We start from the raw sequence: 17,040 nt of genomic DNA on the forward strand, positions 1-17,040 counted from the left end.
TTGCACACAGCGATTTTTTTAATAAATAAGAAAAATAACTGGAATGACCTACAGAGGCCCACTTCTTTTTCCCATTAATCCAGCCCTAACATAAATTTCTTTATCACTTATATCTCAGTGCTTTGGTTTCCTTCCCTGGCAAAGGGTATAATTAACGTAATTCTCGAGAAAGATGAGAAACTTAATTAGATGCATTTTAAGAAAGCCTTTGAAAGTCAAGTGCTAGTTAAGCAAAGAGCATTGTCACTTTAAGACACAAATTAGATTAACCAGCAAGTGCATGATTACAATGTTTGCCACTTATATAAGAATGGAGCCCACTGTCCGGGAGGAGGAACTAAATAAGCAGCAATTTGGGGACAGTTGGGAAAGCATTCATTCCTTGTCACACATTAAATTTATAAAGCTCTAATAGATAAATCAATAAGAAAAAATTAATTAGACATACATTTTGAAAATCAGAGCCCACAGGTGACTTAGAAGAAGTAGTAAAGCCCACAGACATTTCCAATTCACCCTCTCAAGACAAAAAGAATACATCTGAACTGACCACAAAACTCAGATTACACCATACTGACCCCAGTAACTCTGAGGACCCCTTCCATGCCAGAGAACAAAAGGTAGAGGGCTCCTGCAACCACAACCTTGTGAAGAGTCACTCCAAGGCGAGGCCTGAAAAGACAGCAAAGACAGGGTTGAGTACAAATGCAACAAACCCCAAGCCAAACTAAGTAGCAGGAACTCACGTTGATTAATACAGGCCAACAACTTAACAGAGAAAAACAAGACACTTGATTCACTGAGAGAAAAAACTCAAAAGAACATACGGTCTTCAAACAAGATAGTGAATACTAGAACTTTAGAGCTGGTCCCTGGTTACCGCATTTTAAAAAACTTTTTATTATACAGAACTCTGAAACACATTCAATAGTATAATAAACCCCTATATACCATCATCCACTGCCAATAACCGTCAACCTTCAGCCAATCCTGCCCCGTGTGCACCCTATCCACTTCCCAGCCTCCCATATTATCTCAAAGCAAATCCTAGACAGCAAATCTTTTGTTATATATATTTCAGCATGTGTTTTTAACAGATACGGACGTTTAAAAACATAACCACAACACCATCAAATCTAAAAATTTTAACAATTGATATAATCAAATATCCTATTAGATAAATAGTACATTTGCAAGCTAAGTCCAACAAAATAAGAAAAGTCTTTTGAGCAGCTTGTTTGAAGGAAGAAAAGTCTTAGATCCTTGATATTCAAAATACTACTCAATAGAATCTAAATTTTAACAAGATCCCCAGGGCAGGCCCTGTGGCTTGGTGGTTAAGTGCGCGCGCTGCAATGCTGGTGGCCCGGGTTCGGATCCCGGGTGCGCATCGAGGCACCACTTCTCCGTCCATCCTGAGGCCGAGTCCCACATACAGCAACTAGGAGGATGTGCAGCTATGACATACAGCTGTCTACTGGGGCTTTGGGGGGAAAAAATTAAATAAATAAAATCTTTAAAAAAAAAAAAAAAAACAAGATCCCCAGCTGACTCATTAGTGCATTACAGTTTGAGATGCACTGCCTTAAATCATGTCCACCTAAGCTAAGCCTTAGCAATATTTGTTCTTAATCTTTTGTTATACACTAGAAAAGCTCTGTATGGGCAGGGATTTTTCCTCCCCCCTGGTGCATCTTAGAAATCTAGAGTATTTCCGGGCACATAGGAGGCACTAAATATGTGTTAAATGAATAAATTTTAAAAATGAAAACCCCCCATGTCCCTAATCCCAATTACAGCAAAACTCCTTTAAATGAATGAATAAATTTTAAAAATTAAAAACCCCCCATTTCTTTAATCTCACTTAAAGCAAGACTCCTTGAAATAGTTATTTCAAGACAACTGTAGACAGTTGTCTACACCTGGCTAGTTTCAATTCCTCTCCTATTCTCTCTTGAACTCATTCCAATCAAGCTTTTGTCCCAACACTTCACCAAAACCATCTTGTTAACGTCACTAATATCTTCCACGTAGTTAAACCCAATGGTCAATTCTCAATCCTCTTATTTGACACAATTAATCACTCCCTCCTTGAAACACAGTCTTCTTGCCTCCTACTGCACTGGTCACGCCTCAATTTCCTCTGCTCTAATTCTGCTTCATCTCACTGAATTCTAAATAACAGAAAATGTTCAAGGGCTTAGTCTTTTGACCTCTTTTCTATATACACTCACTTTCTTGGTGATCTCATTCAGTCTCACGGCTTTATACATCTACACCCTCATAACTCTCAAATTTATATCTGCATCCTAATCTCTCCCCTTTACTTCTCTTTGGATATCTAACTGAACTCCTAATCTTGCCTCTACTCCAAACTTATTCTACCTAAGACCTTCCTGAACTCAGTAAATGTCAACTGCACCCTCCCACTTGCTCAGCCCAAAACAGCTGGCATCATCCTTGCTTCCTCCTCTCTTTCACATCACACATTTGATCCATCAGCAAATGCCATCAGCTCTACGTTCAAAATATATACAGAATCTGACCACATCTTAGCATCTCTTCCCCTGGGTGTATAGTTCCCTCGCCTCCTTGAGATCTTTGCTTAAATGTCACTAAATGAAGCCTTCCTTGCCCACCCCATTTACAAGTGCAAGCTCCACTTCCCACCTAGCCCTCTCTATACCCTCTCCCTGCTTTATCTGCTGCATAGCACTTACCACTGACATATCAGATATTACTCACTTTCATCTGTGTCCCCTCCCTCCACAAATGTAAACTCCAAGTCTTTGTTTACTCACTGTATCCTCAGCGTCTAGAACAATGTCTAGTATATAGAAGGCATTCAATAAAATTTTTTTGAATAAAAATAGATTATTTTCAGACTATTGCAGCAAGAATGCTCTTCCCATAAAAAATTTGATTTGAAAAAATATTTTGGAAGAGTAAAGTCACTATAAGTTTACTCTAAAAGCTTGATGTTTCAACGTCCTTCACTACACTGATTTTCCTTGAGTTCTTAGAAGTGAAATGAAACACTTAACATTTTTCCAACTTCTACAAATCTATAAAATTTCAGATGCCTGTCTTATTTCAGAACTATTTCTTATATCAACTCTTTCAGAATGACAACGGGAACCTGCAATACTGTTTCAATTTAATCAGCATCGTAATATGCTCTTCCACACAAGAAGTTAATACTTACTTGACAATGCCATATCCCAGACTGACTATGATGACCAGGGTTCGAGCCAGTGAGCGTTTAACTGCTGAAAGCAGCTCTGCAAGGATCAGGGCACCTTGCACTGTAAGAGGAAAGGGGGGAAAGGTGCTATATTCAAAGTTTGGGAAAAGGCGTGATTCTAGAACCAGAATGTGGATCTCACACTCTTCAGAATAAGCACTGGTATTAGTTCTACTAAAAAAGAATACCTCTTCTGCAATTTTTACAAGTACAAAAGCTGATTTTACTTATCTTACACATGTGAATAGTAATCTGGGTGTGCTCAATTCATCTTCTCTCCCCACTCCCCACTTCACTAACACCCCAGCAGAATACCTCACCCTACACGGACACTTTATAACATCTAGGAAACTTCTCCCCCATTTTTAAAAACTGTGACATACAGCTATACATAGAAAAGCACAAAACGCATACACACATACAGAGTTTTCACATCATTTTCACACCTACTATTTTCAAGCCCTTTCAAAGACAGGGAAACATCTAATTAGTATATCTTGCAACAACAATCATTAATAATTAAATGGTCTGATGCGAGAGAACCAAAGCTATCACAAAAACTTCAGTACAAAAACATTCCTGTCATTAATTGTTCACCTTACTAACCTATAAGCACCCTATTTTCTTGGTATTACTGTATTTTACCAATTCTTAGAAACACTTCCCCCCACATTTTAATATCTTTGAAATCAAGGCGTGTCTTACAGTCAATGTTAAATTGGCAGTATTTACTTTCTCTCTTAGATATATGTAACAATGGTGCCTTAAAAATTAAGGGCAATTGAGATTCAATGACGATGATAATCTTTCCCAAAATGGCCACTACTATTGTAACTTTTGTGAGTATATTTCAGTAAAATCACTCTTAAATCACTGAACCCCCAAGTTACGAGATTAAAAACAAAAATCACAACCATAGTGATTCTGCTTAAGTTTTTCTAATAACTCAATGACTGCTGACCTTAGGAAAATTGTCACACATCTCACCTGGTGATCACACAAACTGGCAAACATTTTTTGGTTACGTACCAGATTCTCCTTTGTACCGAATGTTCTGAAATTCTGCATAGAAGACAGCTTTCTCAAGCATTCCCAGGAAGATGACAGCACCAATCCAAAACTGAATTCTTAAGAGATCTCTCCAGTAGCAGGCAGACCATGCCAACCACAGAACACCAAACAGGACATATACAATACACATCACCATGAAAAACTGTCATCCAAGTGGGTAAGAGATAAAAAGGAGTATTAGGGCCAAGAGCCAATTTAGAACCAATACATAGTCTTAAAAAACTATAAAAAACATATTATACCTTCTATTTTAAAAATAATTAATTTATTTCTTTGGAGTTCAATAGTAACACGAAAAAACTGTCTCCTCTTGAGCAGAGGGAGACCACCTAAGGACCTGTCATCAAGAGTGACCACTCTTCTGTATTAAGAGAGGTTTTTCAGCTCACAATCTAAAATTATATAAATGAAGACAATACTGAAGAGGAAAAAAGGCATGGCAGAGTTAGGATATATCTGAAGGCAATGAAACACGACAAAACAGGAAAACTATAAAAGGGAAAAGAAGAAGAAAAAAAACAATCATGAACAAAGGAAATCTGAAAAGAGATTAAGGATATTCCCAAACATAGACACAGATACCACGCACTGAAAAGGAGGAAGCATCATCATTTAGTTACTTTAAGCAGGATCAGAAACTATGGGATTGTAACAAGCGCCCCTCTTCTTAGAGAATGTCAGACATGAAATCATCTTTGAGGCATTTTCCAACTCTAAAATTCCACAAGTCATTGACCTCTTCATTTTACAGGTGAGAAAACGAAGCACAGGGGGGTTCACTGACACTCCCCAGGTCACATTCTAAGACATAAGAACAGAAGTGCAAGCAATATTTTCTGAACTGTTCAGGTACAATTCTTTAAAAAAGAATATTGCTACAAAACATGGATAATCTCTCAAGCTAAACTCATTTAATGTAGAGGTTCAGAATGTAAGTTCACTTACAATCATCAATGGATAGTCTTCAAGCGTGAGATATTCATAGGGCCCCTTCACTTCAACAGTCACTGCCAAAACATAGTCCTCAGAATTAATTTAAAGGACACAGAAATTAAATAAAAACACTGTGTGATATTTTTTGATGAAATTAATGAAAATTCCATTGGGTCATTTACTTTTAACTATCTCAATCTTGGTGAATATTACATTTATAGAGCACTTCGAAATTCACGCAGTGTTCCCATGGTTCATGCTGTGTCCCACGCAGGCCTCCATGCCTCTGCTCCAGCCAGTATCTTAAGTGGAAAGCCCTTTGTTCCCATACACAGCCTTTAAAGACTAGATTGTACTTCCTCCACAAAGCCTTCTGTGAGCTGCCCAAGTGCAACTATTCCCCATCTCCTCTAAATTTCAAAAACACTCCATTTATACTTTTTCTTACAACACATCACTAACATGCTTTGAAAGTACAGGACTTCACGGGGCCAGCCCGGTGGCGCAAGCGGTTAAGTGCACACGCTCCACCGCAGCCTGGGGTTCACCGGTTTGGATCCCAGGTGCTCACCGATGCACTGCTTGGCTAGCCATGCTGTGGAGGCGTCCCATATAAAGTGGAGGAAGATGGGCACGGATGTTAGCCCAGGGCCAGTCCTCCTCAGCAAACAAAGAGGAGGATTGGCAGATGTTAGCACAGGGCTAATCTCCTCACAAAAAAAAAAAAGAAGTACAGGACTTCATTCCTTCATTCTGCCATCCTCTTTGTCTTCTATTTCTCCTTACCTATATTTTCCTATTACTTTATTATTTTTTTTACCTACTTCAATTTTATGTGACTTTGCTACATTAATGCATCATTTTTAGAAGGTGCTTAATAACAACAAGGTGTTTAATGAAGCAGAACAAGTGACAGTTAACAACAAGCACCTGAGTCTGCCTTACTGAAGCAAATCTATGACTATTTTAAAATTGTAACTGATAAAACTGTTTAGATAAATTTTAGGTATGATTAATAAATAAAAACAGATTTATCTCCAAAGACAGACTAATAACTGCCTATTCAACAAAAATTCCCCACTAATTTTTATCAGGCAAAAAGGACATACCATTATTAAAAGTAAATCAGGCCCAATACTTAGATTAACAAAAGGAGCAACCCATAATAGCAATCATAAAAATTTCATAGCAGAACTGGTTATTGAATCTATACATTCTTAATTTAATAAAAGAGCAAATAAAATAATTAGTGACTATTTGTCAGATACTTTGCTTACTCTATGCCAGCGGTGAGCAAAATATAGCACATGGGCTAAATCTGGTCATCCACTTTTGGTAAATAAAATTTTATTGGAAAACAGCCACATCCACTCACATAATGTCTACAGTTGCATTCGCATCACAATGGCAGAGTTGGGTAGTTGTAGTAGACAGAATATTTACTATCTGGATCTTGAAGTTGGCTAACCCCCGCTCTATGCTAAAATACAACATACATTTACTGAGCACTTACTATGTGACACGCATTATGGAAAACACAGGAGATGGAAAGACGAATAAGATGTTTTCCCCCATCTAGTGGATTACCATCTAGAGGGGAGAGGGAGTTGGAAAGCAACACAGAGAACTGTCCCTCTGAGCCAGATCCAGAAGGACGAGTGTGTATTTTCCAGGAAAAAGTAAAAAGCCATCTGGGTAGAAGACATGACATGAACAAAGATGGGTGTGAAAATGTATGATATACTTAAAGAACATCTAGTCTGAGACTGCACACAGTACCATATAGCAGTGTTTTGACACAAGGCAGCCAAAGGTAAACTGGGATAAGTTGTAGAGTTTTATAAGCCTTGGGGCAGAATGTGGTCATTTTATAGGCAATGGGGAGATATCAAAGGTTTTAATGAAGGAAAGATTATAAGACTGTTTCAGAGAATCCTAGGACTTTCAGATGGTGTAGTTAAGTCCAGCCTTTAAGGTATCTTCTTAGCTCGAAACAACAGATGAATTAAACAAAAAAAGAGAAAACAAAAACAACATAAACTTGAAAACAAGATAAACATTTCCAAATATCAAAACTGAACAGAAACTCAGAACAGTGCATGGTCATGTTGGTCTCTGGACCCAAAAGCAGGCTATGGGAGTTGGGAGCTCAGTTCCTGTGGGATCACTGAAAGTAGTAGGATTCTAAGAAAATGGGGACCAGACTAGCTGCATGAAGAGGCTGAAGTGGAGTGGAGCGAGGCTTTGCCTCCATCCTTTTCAAAGCTGAAAGTATACATTGGCAACTGCTGCTTGAAACTACTATTCATTAGAAAGCCCTAGGCCTAGAGATACAGGAAGATACACATATGTCTTGAATCCAGACAGTATGCCAGGCGACCCACTGGTCTGCCTAGATCTGCTGTATCCCATATCACTATGGAGCATAAGACTCATCTTTGGATTGGGAATTAAGCATTCAACACGAGAATTCATAAAACACAAAAGTTTAAAATTAAGTCAAATTAAAGAAATTATAAAGATAAAAGTGGAAACCAATGAAATAGACAACAAAGAAATAGTCGGGAAAATTAACAAAACGAAAAGCAAGTTCATTGGTATAAAAATACAGTAAAATAAAATTCTAGAAAGATCTGAAAAGTTAAAAAGAGAAGGCACAAAAGCAATGTTAAGAATGAAAAACGGTATAGATATAGATGTTTTTGTAAAGAAATACCATTAATAACTTTATGCCAATATATCTGAAAACGTGAATGAAATGGACAAGTTCTCAAAAAAAGCAAAAACAACCCTAATTCAAGGAAAAATAGAAAAACTAAAAACAAAATACTTATTACTATTAAAGAAAATCAATCAGTTTAAAACCTACGTAAGAGAGAAAAAAAAAGAACATCAAGCCAAAATACTACCATAAGTGAGTTCTACCAAACATTCAAGGAATGGATAACCCTATCCTTACAAAAACTGTCCCACAGAATATAAAAATAGGGGAATTCTCCAATTCATTGTACCAGAGTAGCATAACCTGGATGCCAAAACCCGTAGAACACAGTATGAGCAAAGAAAACTGTAGGCCAATCTTACTTTGAACATAGACAAAAAACTCTAAATAAAATTCTGGAAAATAGAATCCAGCTGTGTGTGTGCGTGCATGTGTCACAAGACCAATCGAATCCAGAACTGTGTGTGTGTGTGTGTATCAAGACCAAATAGTTGCATCTCAGAAATTCAAGAATGGTTTAACATTAGAGAACCAGTTAATACAATGCATAACATTAACAGATTAAATAAGGAAATCTATATGATCATTTTAATTAATATAATCGAAGCATTTGATAAAACTGAGCATTCGTTCTGTTTTCTTTTTAGTTTGGGGTTTTTTAATTTAAGATATTTACATTTTAAGGAGACATGTTTAAATTATATTTTCTAAGGCCTTATGCAGTGTTGATATGAACGCTATGGTAGACTGCTCTCCTTTTTCATTTGAACAAATAAACAGTATAAAATAGGGAACATGTGCTTCTTGAAGAGTTGTTAACGCTCAATGCTTAAATCGCCTTTGGGTGGTGACCTTCCTGTGGAAAAATTATGTTTCATTCTTCTTAATTTTTTCAGGTATATTTTTAAAAAATATAATTAATTTTAGCAATTAATATTTTCCACAAGATTGAGAACCTACTCATTTTTTACAATATTGGAACAAGATTAATATATTACTTTAATCTCTTCTTTATTGGCAGTTTGCCTCTTTTTTTAATTTCTAACACTATATAAGTGTGTTTTCGATTTTACGTTGAATATTCTTGCATGAGTTTTCTGAAAAATGATTTTAAAAATTTTCTGCATTATTGCTATTATTTTTTGAACATTCAATCTTAATACTAAAAAAAGAAAGAAAAAAGAAAACTGCACTTAGTAAACTAGGAATAGAAAGGAACATCTTAAACTAAAGAATATTTTGAAAAATCTACAGCAAACATCATACTTAATGATGAAATGTGCCAATATTGCCAGTAAAGTCAGGAGCAAGATAAGGATGACCACCACCACTGTTTCTATTCAATATTCTATTTAAGAAAGCAGGGGAGGGAAGAAAACTGCAAAGGAGAAAGAAAAAAACAAAAAAAGAAACTACAGGAAATACAGACAAGTTAGTAAGTTATTGCAAAATTCCAGGTAAGAGATGATGACTCCATGAACTGAGCAACAAGAGTGAAAAGAACACTAAGAAAAATTGAGACATTAAAAAATTACCCAAGTCAGTTAATAAAAAAAATCTCCAAGTTTTGACTTGGTAACCAAGTTTTAAGTCTAATTCAGAATACTGAGAACATGATACTAATTAAAAATTCAAAAAGCAGGAAAATCAAATGAAGGAAAATGAAATCTAGTATCTATAATATATAATAAGAAAGCATATGTGAAGTGCCTAAGACTGTCTCCGGTATACCTGGCGCAGAAAAACGTTAATTTTTCTCCCTCAATTTTTCTACTTCCCAACAAACAGTCTTAAGTATTACCTCCCTTAAAGCAATTTTACACTACCCGCCATGCATGACACAACTAGACAATAATATGAGTGGTAAAAAGCAACGAAATGTACTTACTAGTAAAAAGATTACTTAGTGAATTTTCTTTTGACGATTCCTTTGAGGATGAAATGCCAATATGTACAATAAAAATGTATGGTGCATCTTGCCAAGTTTTCAACGGATCATGCATTGCCTAGAGAGTAAAAAATGCATCACATCTTCAAGTCTTAAGAATTAAGAACACAAGTTAATAATACAGTATGAAAATTTTGCTCCAGAATGTATCCAGAAACAAGGTTGAGTCCTTCACTTTCATTCATTAAAACAGTAGGCACAACAAAACAAACAGGCCTATAGTGCACACAATAAATTAAGTTAGATTATAAATTACTAAAAGGCAGGACATCTTGTATCTTATTATACACAAAAATCACACGTTTAACTTATTTATTTTTTTACAAGGAAAATCTCAAGTAAAATCACTAAACTAAATCTCTGTTTAACTAAGCCATACTAGAATAATAGGTTATATTTTACACAGATATCCCAAACAAATTAAGATTATTTAAATCACCTAAAGAAAAACAAAAAACAAAAACCTATGATGATGTGAGTGAATTATGAACACCAATTCTTGAATCTAATTCCCTTTGTTCAATGCCCTTCCCAAGACTACCAGAATTTCTGCTGACAAGGTCTCACATTCATATCAAAAAATTAATCTTGTCTAGTCTATTTGGAAAGCAAGAGTCACTGTCCTCCCTAAAGTCAAGAAGTGGAGTTAACAGCCTCCATGTTTATAGAACTGGTTACTTGGGAAGAATCTGCTCCAAGGCCAGTTAGTCTGTGCAGAGACCTAGCAAAAAGCCTTCAAACGATTTGCTGCCATCCATGCTAGACGAACTATGGACCTCCACACACACATAAGACTAAGATACAAAGATAAAGGAGATGAACATAGGAAATAACTGGCTGCTGCTTCCTTATATGTAAAAGGAGAACTGCTACTTAGACTTGCAATTTATTACCTTCTGGTCTTACAAGGAACTTTTATCTAGAGACCTCTGGATAAGCTTCATTGATTGATTTATGAAACTCCTCAAAGCAGATAATAGATTTTGCATATTGATGCATTTTCCTGCAGAGCCACAGCTTTTCTCAAATGCTCAAATTATCCTACAACCCAAGAAAACGCTAAACAAGAGTTCAAAAATTATATTCTATCATACAAATCCAAAGTGTCAAACACAGCAGATTACATGATTCTTTAGCTATACATTTACTAGGTTATCTTGGTCACTTTAGAACATAAATGCCACGCTAAATCACACATTGATTTATCTCTGCCTGATGGTCTCTTCCTGACAAAATTCAGGAGCAGTTTGTGAGAAAACTTTACAGCTTCAAAGTTACAGGCACATCGCTTCCTATTTGCCCATAATTAACTGAACCTTTCCTGAACTTACTTGTTCAGTAACGAATAAAACTTTGGTGTAATAAGCTGCTCTGCTATTAATTTTATATAGCCTGAAACTCCCTCTTACAAATTTCAAAAGGACTGATTAATTCTCATATTCCAGGATTTGACAAAGTTTACATTTAACTCTGGAATACAGACATTCTGACCCTGTAAAAATAACACACATATGCCAGGCACTCTGTTAAGCATGTAACATTTATTACATTCTTTAATCCTCACAACAACCCTATCAGACAGGTACTAGTATTAGCTCCTTCCACAGGCGTCCTTCAGTAGGTGAATGGATAAATAAACTGTGACACATCCAGACAATGGAATATTATTCAGCACTAAAAAGAAATGAGCTATCAAGCCACAAGAAGACATGGAGAAACCTTAAATGCATATTACTAAGTGAAAGAAGCCAATCTGAAAAGGCTATACATTATATGATTCCAACTACATGAATCTTTTCTTAGGGGGAGGACAGGGAGAGGCCCTTTCCTCTCATCTTTTATCAGAGCTTTAATAAAAGAGGGTGGAGGTACTGAACTTGCGAGTATCCTTTAAATAGGATTATAAAGTATGCTCCTCTTAGGCCCAATTTTTAGGAAGAATGATAAAAGGACAGAAAATTATTTGACTTCTTTTGATTATAATCTAAGTATTTCTAAATATTATTTGTGGTATTCAACGGGGTCATCTTTCAGCCAGCGTTAATCACTAGGAACAGGGCTCAAGTTTTGAGCAGAACTTAAAAGTATGCTATGCACAGAAGACCACTGAATAAAGTACAATTACAAAGAGCCAATATGCATATAAATGAACATTCAGCTTCAACAGTAATTTTTTTAAAATACAATTTATAACAATTTAACCTGATAAACTGCATAAAATCTGTTTTAAACTATAATAGCCATTGTTTTCGAAGAAAGAAGGAAACAATCTTATTTTCTTGGGACCATAAATTGCTACAACTTTTCTCCAGAGCACTTTGACAAAACATAAAAAAGAACTTACAAGTGGTGCATACACTTGTAAGCAATACACCAGCAATTTCACCTCTAGGAATTTAAAGAAAATATCATAAATGTGCACAAAGATATAGCTAGACATTATGAATGTGACCTTATCTATAATTGTGAAAATTCAACGTACACCAACTGGGAGTTGATTATAAAAATCACAGTAAAATGGAATAGTACGCAGCCACGAAAAAAGTGAAGTGCTCAATGTACCAATTTGTTAAGTGAAAAGAAAAAAATTACAAACAAGTATATATAATACAATCTCATTTTGGTTAATATGCATATGCTCTGTGTAATCACACCAAACTGCTAGAAAAAGAAATTACAAAGGATTTTTACTTTTAAGTTATAGAACAAAATGTTCACCAACACGGAATTCTTTTGAAACCAGAAAAGAAAGATCTAAAAACAAATATGTCTACAAGAAGATTCACTGTAGCACTATTTAAAATTGCAAGATAATGAAACACATAAAGGTCCAACAACAAAGAATTTGTTAACAAATTGCAATGTATTCATACAATAAAATACTATGCAGGCTTTTAAATAATGATACCATACAGCACTTACTGAGCTGGAAAGATGTCTATGTTATATTGATAAGTTAAAAAAAAAAGTTGCAATATAATACATATTATAAGATTCCCATTTTTAAATAAACTAAATGTAAATATGCACATAGACAATAGACTAGAAGATAAATATATTTATAGTCTATTGGTACATGGTAGTATTATAGATGATATACATACTAGCAGCAATAAAAAACCCAATGGATGCTCTTTGTTATTTCAAAAAAAAAAAATTTAATGAAGTCTGCCATGCTAACTTCATTTTTAGGTTAAAATTCTATACAACTACAATCGGGGCAGGGAGAATGGGGATACTTCCAGAACGACAGAATAAGGACCTCTGAAAATGCACTCACCCATAAAAGCAACAAGAATATGGGTAAAAACTATCAGAATCAACTTTTTTGGAACTCTGGGAATTAACTAAAGACTTACAACAATCCCAGAAGTGTTTCCTCAAGAAAAACAGCTGAATCTTAGTAAGAAAAGCAAGCTTGTAGTGTTTTTGTTCACCCTAATCCCATGTCCCTCTTCCAAGCTCCCTTAAACCAAAGGCTTCACAACTATAAGAGCTGTGATAAACAGCAGTTTGGCAGCCACCGAAAAAAAACAGAACAAGTTTGGAGGTCCCCTGAAGCCCAAGTGCGAGAGCTGTCTGGCAGGCGCTGAAAACCTCCATTCCCAGGGCTTATCTTTTATATGACCTGACTCAGAGCTCATTCAGTGGGCAGGACCCTGTACCCAGGGCATTGTCAAAAACATGCAGCAGCAATTGTGAAAGATCACAGCTTCCCAAGGTGACGTAGTTCCTAGGTGGGGCTATCAAGAGGCTGACTAAAATCTTAAAATTGGAAGTGAGATGTCCAAAGCTGTTTTGAAAAGCTCCAAAATATTCCTGGAAATCTAGAAGGCCATGAGTACGTGCAGGACTCCATGTATGTGCAGGAGTGTGCACACATGCCCAAGAGAGACCTGAGAAGGCCCTAACCACTCACCTCTAGCTGACCTTACAGCTCTACACAAGAAGGAAGTAAAAGTTAAGACAGAGTTCTAAACGGAGAAAGAAGCCAGGCACAAGGCCACAAATTGTATAATTCCATTAACATGAAATGAACAGAAAAGGCAAATCCATAGAGGCAGAAAGAATAGTGGCTGCCCAGGGCTGTGGGAAGGGTGAAATGAAGAGTGGCTGCTAATGGCTCTGCAGTTTCTTTTCGGGGTGAAGATGTTTTGGAATCAGAGATTAGGGGTTGCACAACTTGTAAATATACTAAAAACCACTGAATTGTCTGTTTTAAAAGGGTAAATTTTGAGATATGTATATTATGTCTTTATAAGTTGCTATAAAATTAAAAGTTTCATCAGTTTTGTAAAAAGCTTGACCCAACATGGATAACTATCTTATTTCCTCTATATTTTTAACTGGCAAAGTTTTTTTTTTTTTTTTTTGTGAGGAACATCAGCCCTGAGCTAACATCCATGCCAATTCCCCTCTTTTTGCTGAGGAAGACCAGCCCTAAGCTAACATCTATTGCCAATCCTCTTCCCTTTTTTTCCCCTTTTTCTCCCCAAAGCCCCAGTAGATAGTTGTATGTCATAGCTGCACATCCTTCTAGTTGCTGTATGTGGGACACCGCCACAGCATGGCCGGACAAGCGGTGTGTCGGTGCACACCCGGGATCCGAACCCAGGCCGCCAGCAGTAGAGCGCATGCACCTAACCGCCAAGCCACGGGGCTGGCCCCTTAACTGGCAAAGTTTTAAGGAAAGTTTTTTAGTTATTGTCAATTAGAAAGTAAATTATGAAAATTTAAGGCATTCTTCATTTATAGTTCATTTATAGTCTTAAACATTATTTTAATTTTCCAAACTCTCTTCCAGTTATATTCTACCACAAGGCAACTTTAGATGGCAATTCTATCACAAGGCTCTTTCTTACTAGTTTCTTCCTATTTACAAGTAACATTTACAGGATGATAATTACAAAAACAATACAGATCGGTTGTAGCAAATATGGAAAATACATAAAACACAAAAAAGAAAATAAAAATCACTCATAACATCATCCACAGACAACCATTATTAACACCTTGGTGTATAGCTTTCATTCTTAAGTTTCTTTTTAAATCTTAGCATACTGAGATGATAACTCAAAATATACCAACATAAGAAAACTGAAATATGTGTTCAATGCCCCAAATTCCCTACTACACTTACAGTTTTGTCTCCAGTAAAGGTAATATTTGTTCCATTCTCCTTAGCCTTTAAACATTAAAAAAGAAAGAAAGTTAAATCAAAATTTTTATTTTACTCTCAGAAAGATATAACAAGAAAAATATTTACCTCCTGTTTTTCTCCTAAAAGAGGCAATCGATGCATAAAATCCCCAGAAAAGCTCTATGAAAAAAATATAAAACTAAAATTAAAGATGTATAATAGTAAAAGAAAAGTATAGCTCCAAATCTACAGAAATGGTTAAAGCAAAAACAGTAAATATAACACGGCACTGACAGACAAAAGATTTCCAATTAACCACAAACAAGTGAATAAACCTTGCTAGGAACTAAAAAATAATATCAAACCATACAGACCACTCAATTTTTCTATAGGAATTATCGATATTTAACAATAACAAAACCTTAGATAGAAGATACATGTTTAGGATGGAGGGATCCTCTCTTTCCATAGATGAGGAAAATGTGGCTCAAAGATATAGAGCTTTAGATGCAGAAATGGGATTTGAACCTAAGATTCCTAACTCTTGGGTCCACTGCTCCTTCAACCACAACCCACTCCACACCTGTAAAAAACCTATACTAATTACCTTTCTTATCAGTTATCAGGAGACGAGGAATTCTTCCTGAGTAATTAGAGCACATATTTCATCCCTATTACATTAGATTGGAGGAGGAGAGGAAACCTTACCAAGAGGGGTATATGGCAAGACCCTGGAAGGATTACAGCAGATCTGAAAGTAATGAACCTTGGGCAACAGTACACAACAGGCAGCTTTCCATAATCAAATCCAAGAAAGGCCAACCAATCCTCCTAGGCTGGGGGATAAATTTGGAGAACCAACAGAAAACTCCCTACTCAACATCACACTGTTCCTAGCTTTCCTTTTCGACATTCTTCCACCATTTTAAAGATATCTTCTTTTTCCTCTAAGTCTATAAAATCTAAGCTATGACAAGAACTCAACCCTTATAGTTCAATTATCAATTACTTCATTTGCTTATCAATTACTAATTATTAAATTGAAGCCTTCTTATCAATAAACTTTACTTCTAGTAACTGGTCAGAAAACCTAGCTTTCTGTGAACTCCTTACCTCTTCAAGGCAATTTGCTAAATATTCCAAAGCAATATTTAAATGCAGTAAGGACAAAGCAAAGGCTATAGTTACAATAACTATTTTGAACACCGATGAAATACATAATTTTGCTATCAAAAACCTAGTGTCAGATCCTATTTCTAAGAAAAGAGAATTTTATAAGATAAACCCCACTTATATGATTACATATACGTAAGCATTAAAAATACACAATATTATTCACTTCTTCCCCTTTACTCAAAAAAAAGTGTAAAATTCAACCCTTTGATTTCAGGTCTGTAGCAGTAAAATCTAAAATCATTGACTTTTCTGGGGACATATCAATTAGACGAGATGACAAGAGAATTAAAAATTAGAGGTTTTAGGGGCCAGCCTGGTGGCATAGGTTTCAGGCACCAGCCTGGTGGCTAAGTTCACACGCTCCGCTTCGGCAGCCTGGGGTTTTTGGGTTCGGATCCCAGGCGTGGACCTATGCACCGCTTGTCAAGCCATGCTGTGGCAGCATCCCACAGATAAACCAGAAGAAGATGGGCACGCATGTTAGCCCAGGGCCAATCTTCCTCAGTAAAGAGGACCAGCAACAGATGTTAGCTCAGGGCTCATCTTTTTTACAAAAAGAAAAAAAAAAACTGGAAGTTTCAAAGCCCATCAATGGATGACTGGATAAACAAAATGTGGTATGTATGTACAATGGAATGTTATCCAGCCTTAAAAAGGAACGAAATTCTGATACATGCTATATGGATGAACCTTGAAAACATTCTGCTAAGTGAAAGAAGCCAAACAAATACTGTATGATTCCACTTCTTTGAAGTATCCAGAATAGTCAAATTCATGGAGACAGAAAGCAGAATAGTTGTTACCAG

The 17,040-nt window shown here is 36.1% G+C and overlaps 1 protein-coding gene across 4 annotated transcripts in view; it reads right to left on the reverse strand.

Annotated features, from left to right (window-relative positions):
* The window catches only part of TMEM87A (transmembrane protein 87A), a 37,056-nt gene that overhangs the window by 12,282 nt on the left and 7,734 nt on the right, over positions 1-17,040 (reverse strand). For all 4 annotated transcript variants that reach the window (XM_087425817.1, XM_087425802.1, XM_087425827.1 and 1 more), the window contains exons 5-11: positions 15,185-15,238; positions 15,059-15,103; positions 9,859-9,976; positions 5,261-5,322; positions 4,274-4,457; positions 3,206-3,305; positions 579-672 (exon numbers count right to left, since the gene is read on the reverse strand). In XM_087425817.1, coding sequence (XP_087281943.1) covers positions 579-672; positions 3,206-3,305; positions 4,274-4,457; positions 5,261-5,322; positions 9,859-9,976; positions 15,059-15,103; positions 15,185-15,238 — 657 coding nt within the window. The remainder of the gene's footprint in view (positions 1-578; positions 673-3,205; positions 3,306-4,273; positions 4,458-5,260; positions 5,323-9,858; positions 9,977-15,058; positions 15,104-15,184; positions 15,239-17,040) is intronic.

The sequence above is a fragment of the Ceratotherium simum genome, chromosome 3 (assembly GCF_057802395.1).
Source record: "Ceratotherium simum simum isolate JZ-2026a chromosome 3, ASM5780239v1, whole genome shotgun sequence".
Classification (NCBI taxonomy): Eukaryota; Metazoa; Chordata; class Mammalia; order Perissodactyla; family Rhinocerotidae; genus Ceratotherium; species Ceratotherium simum.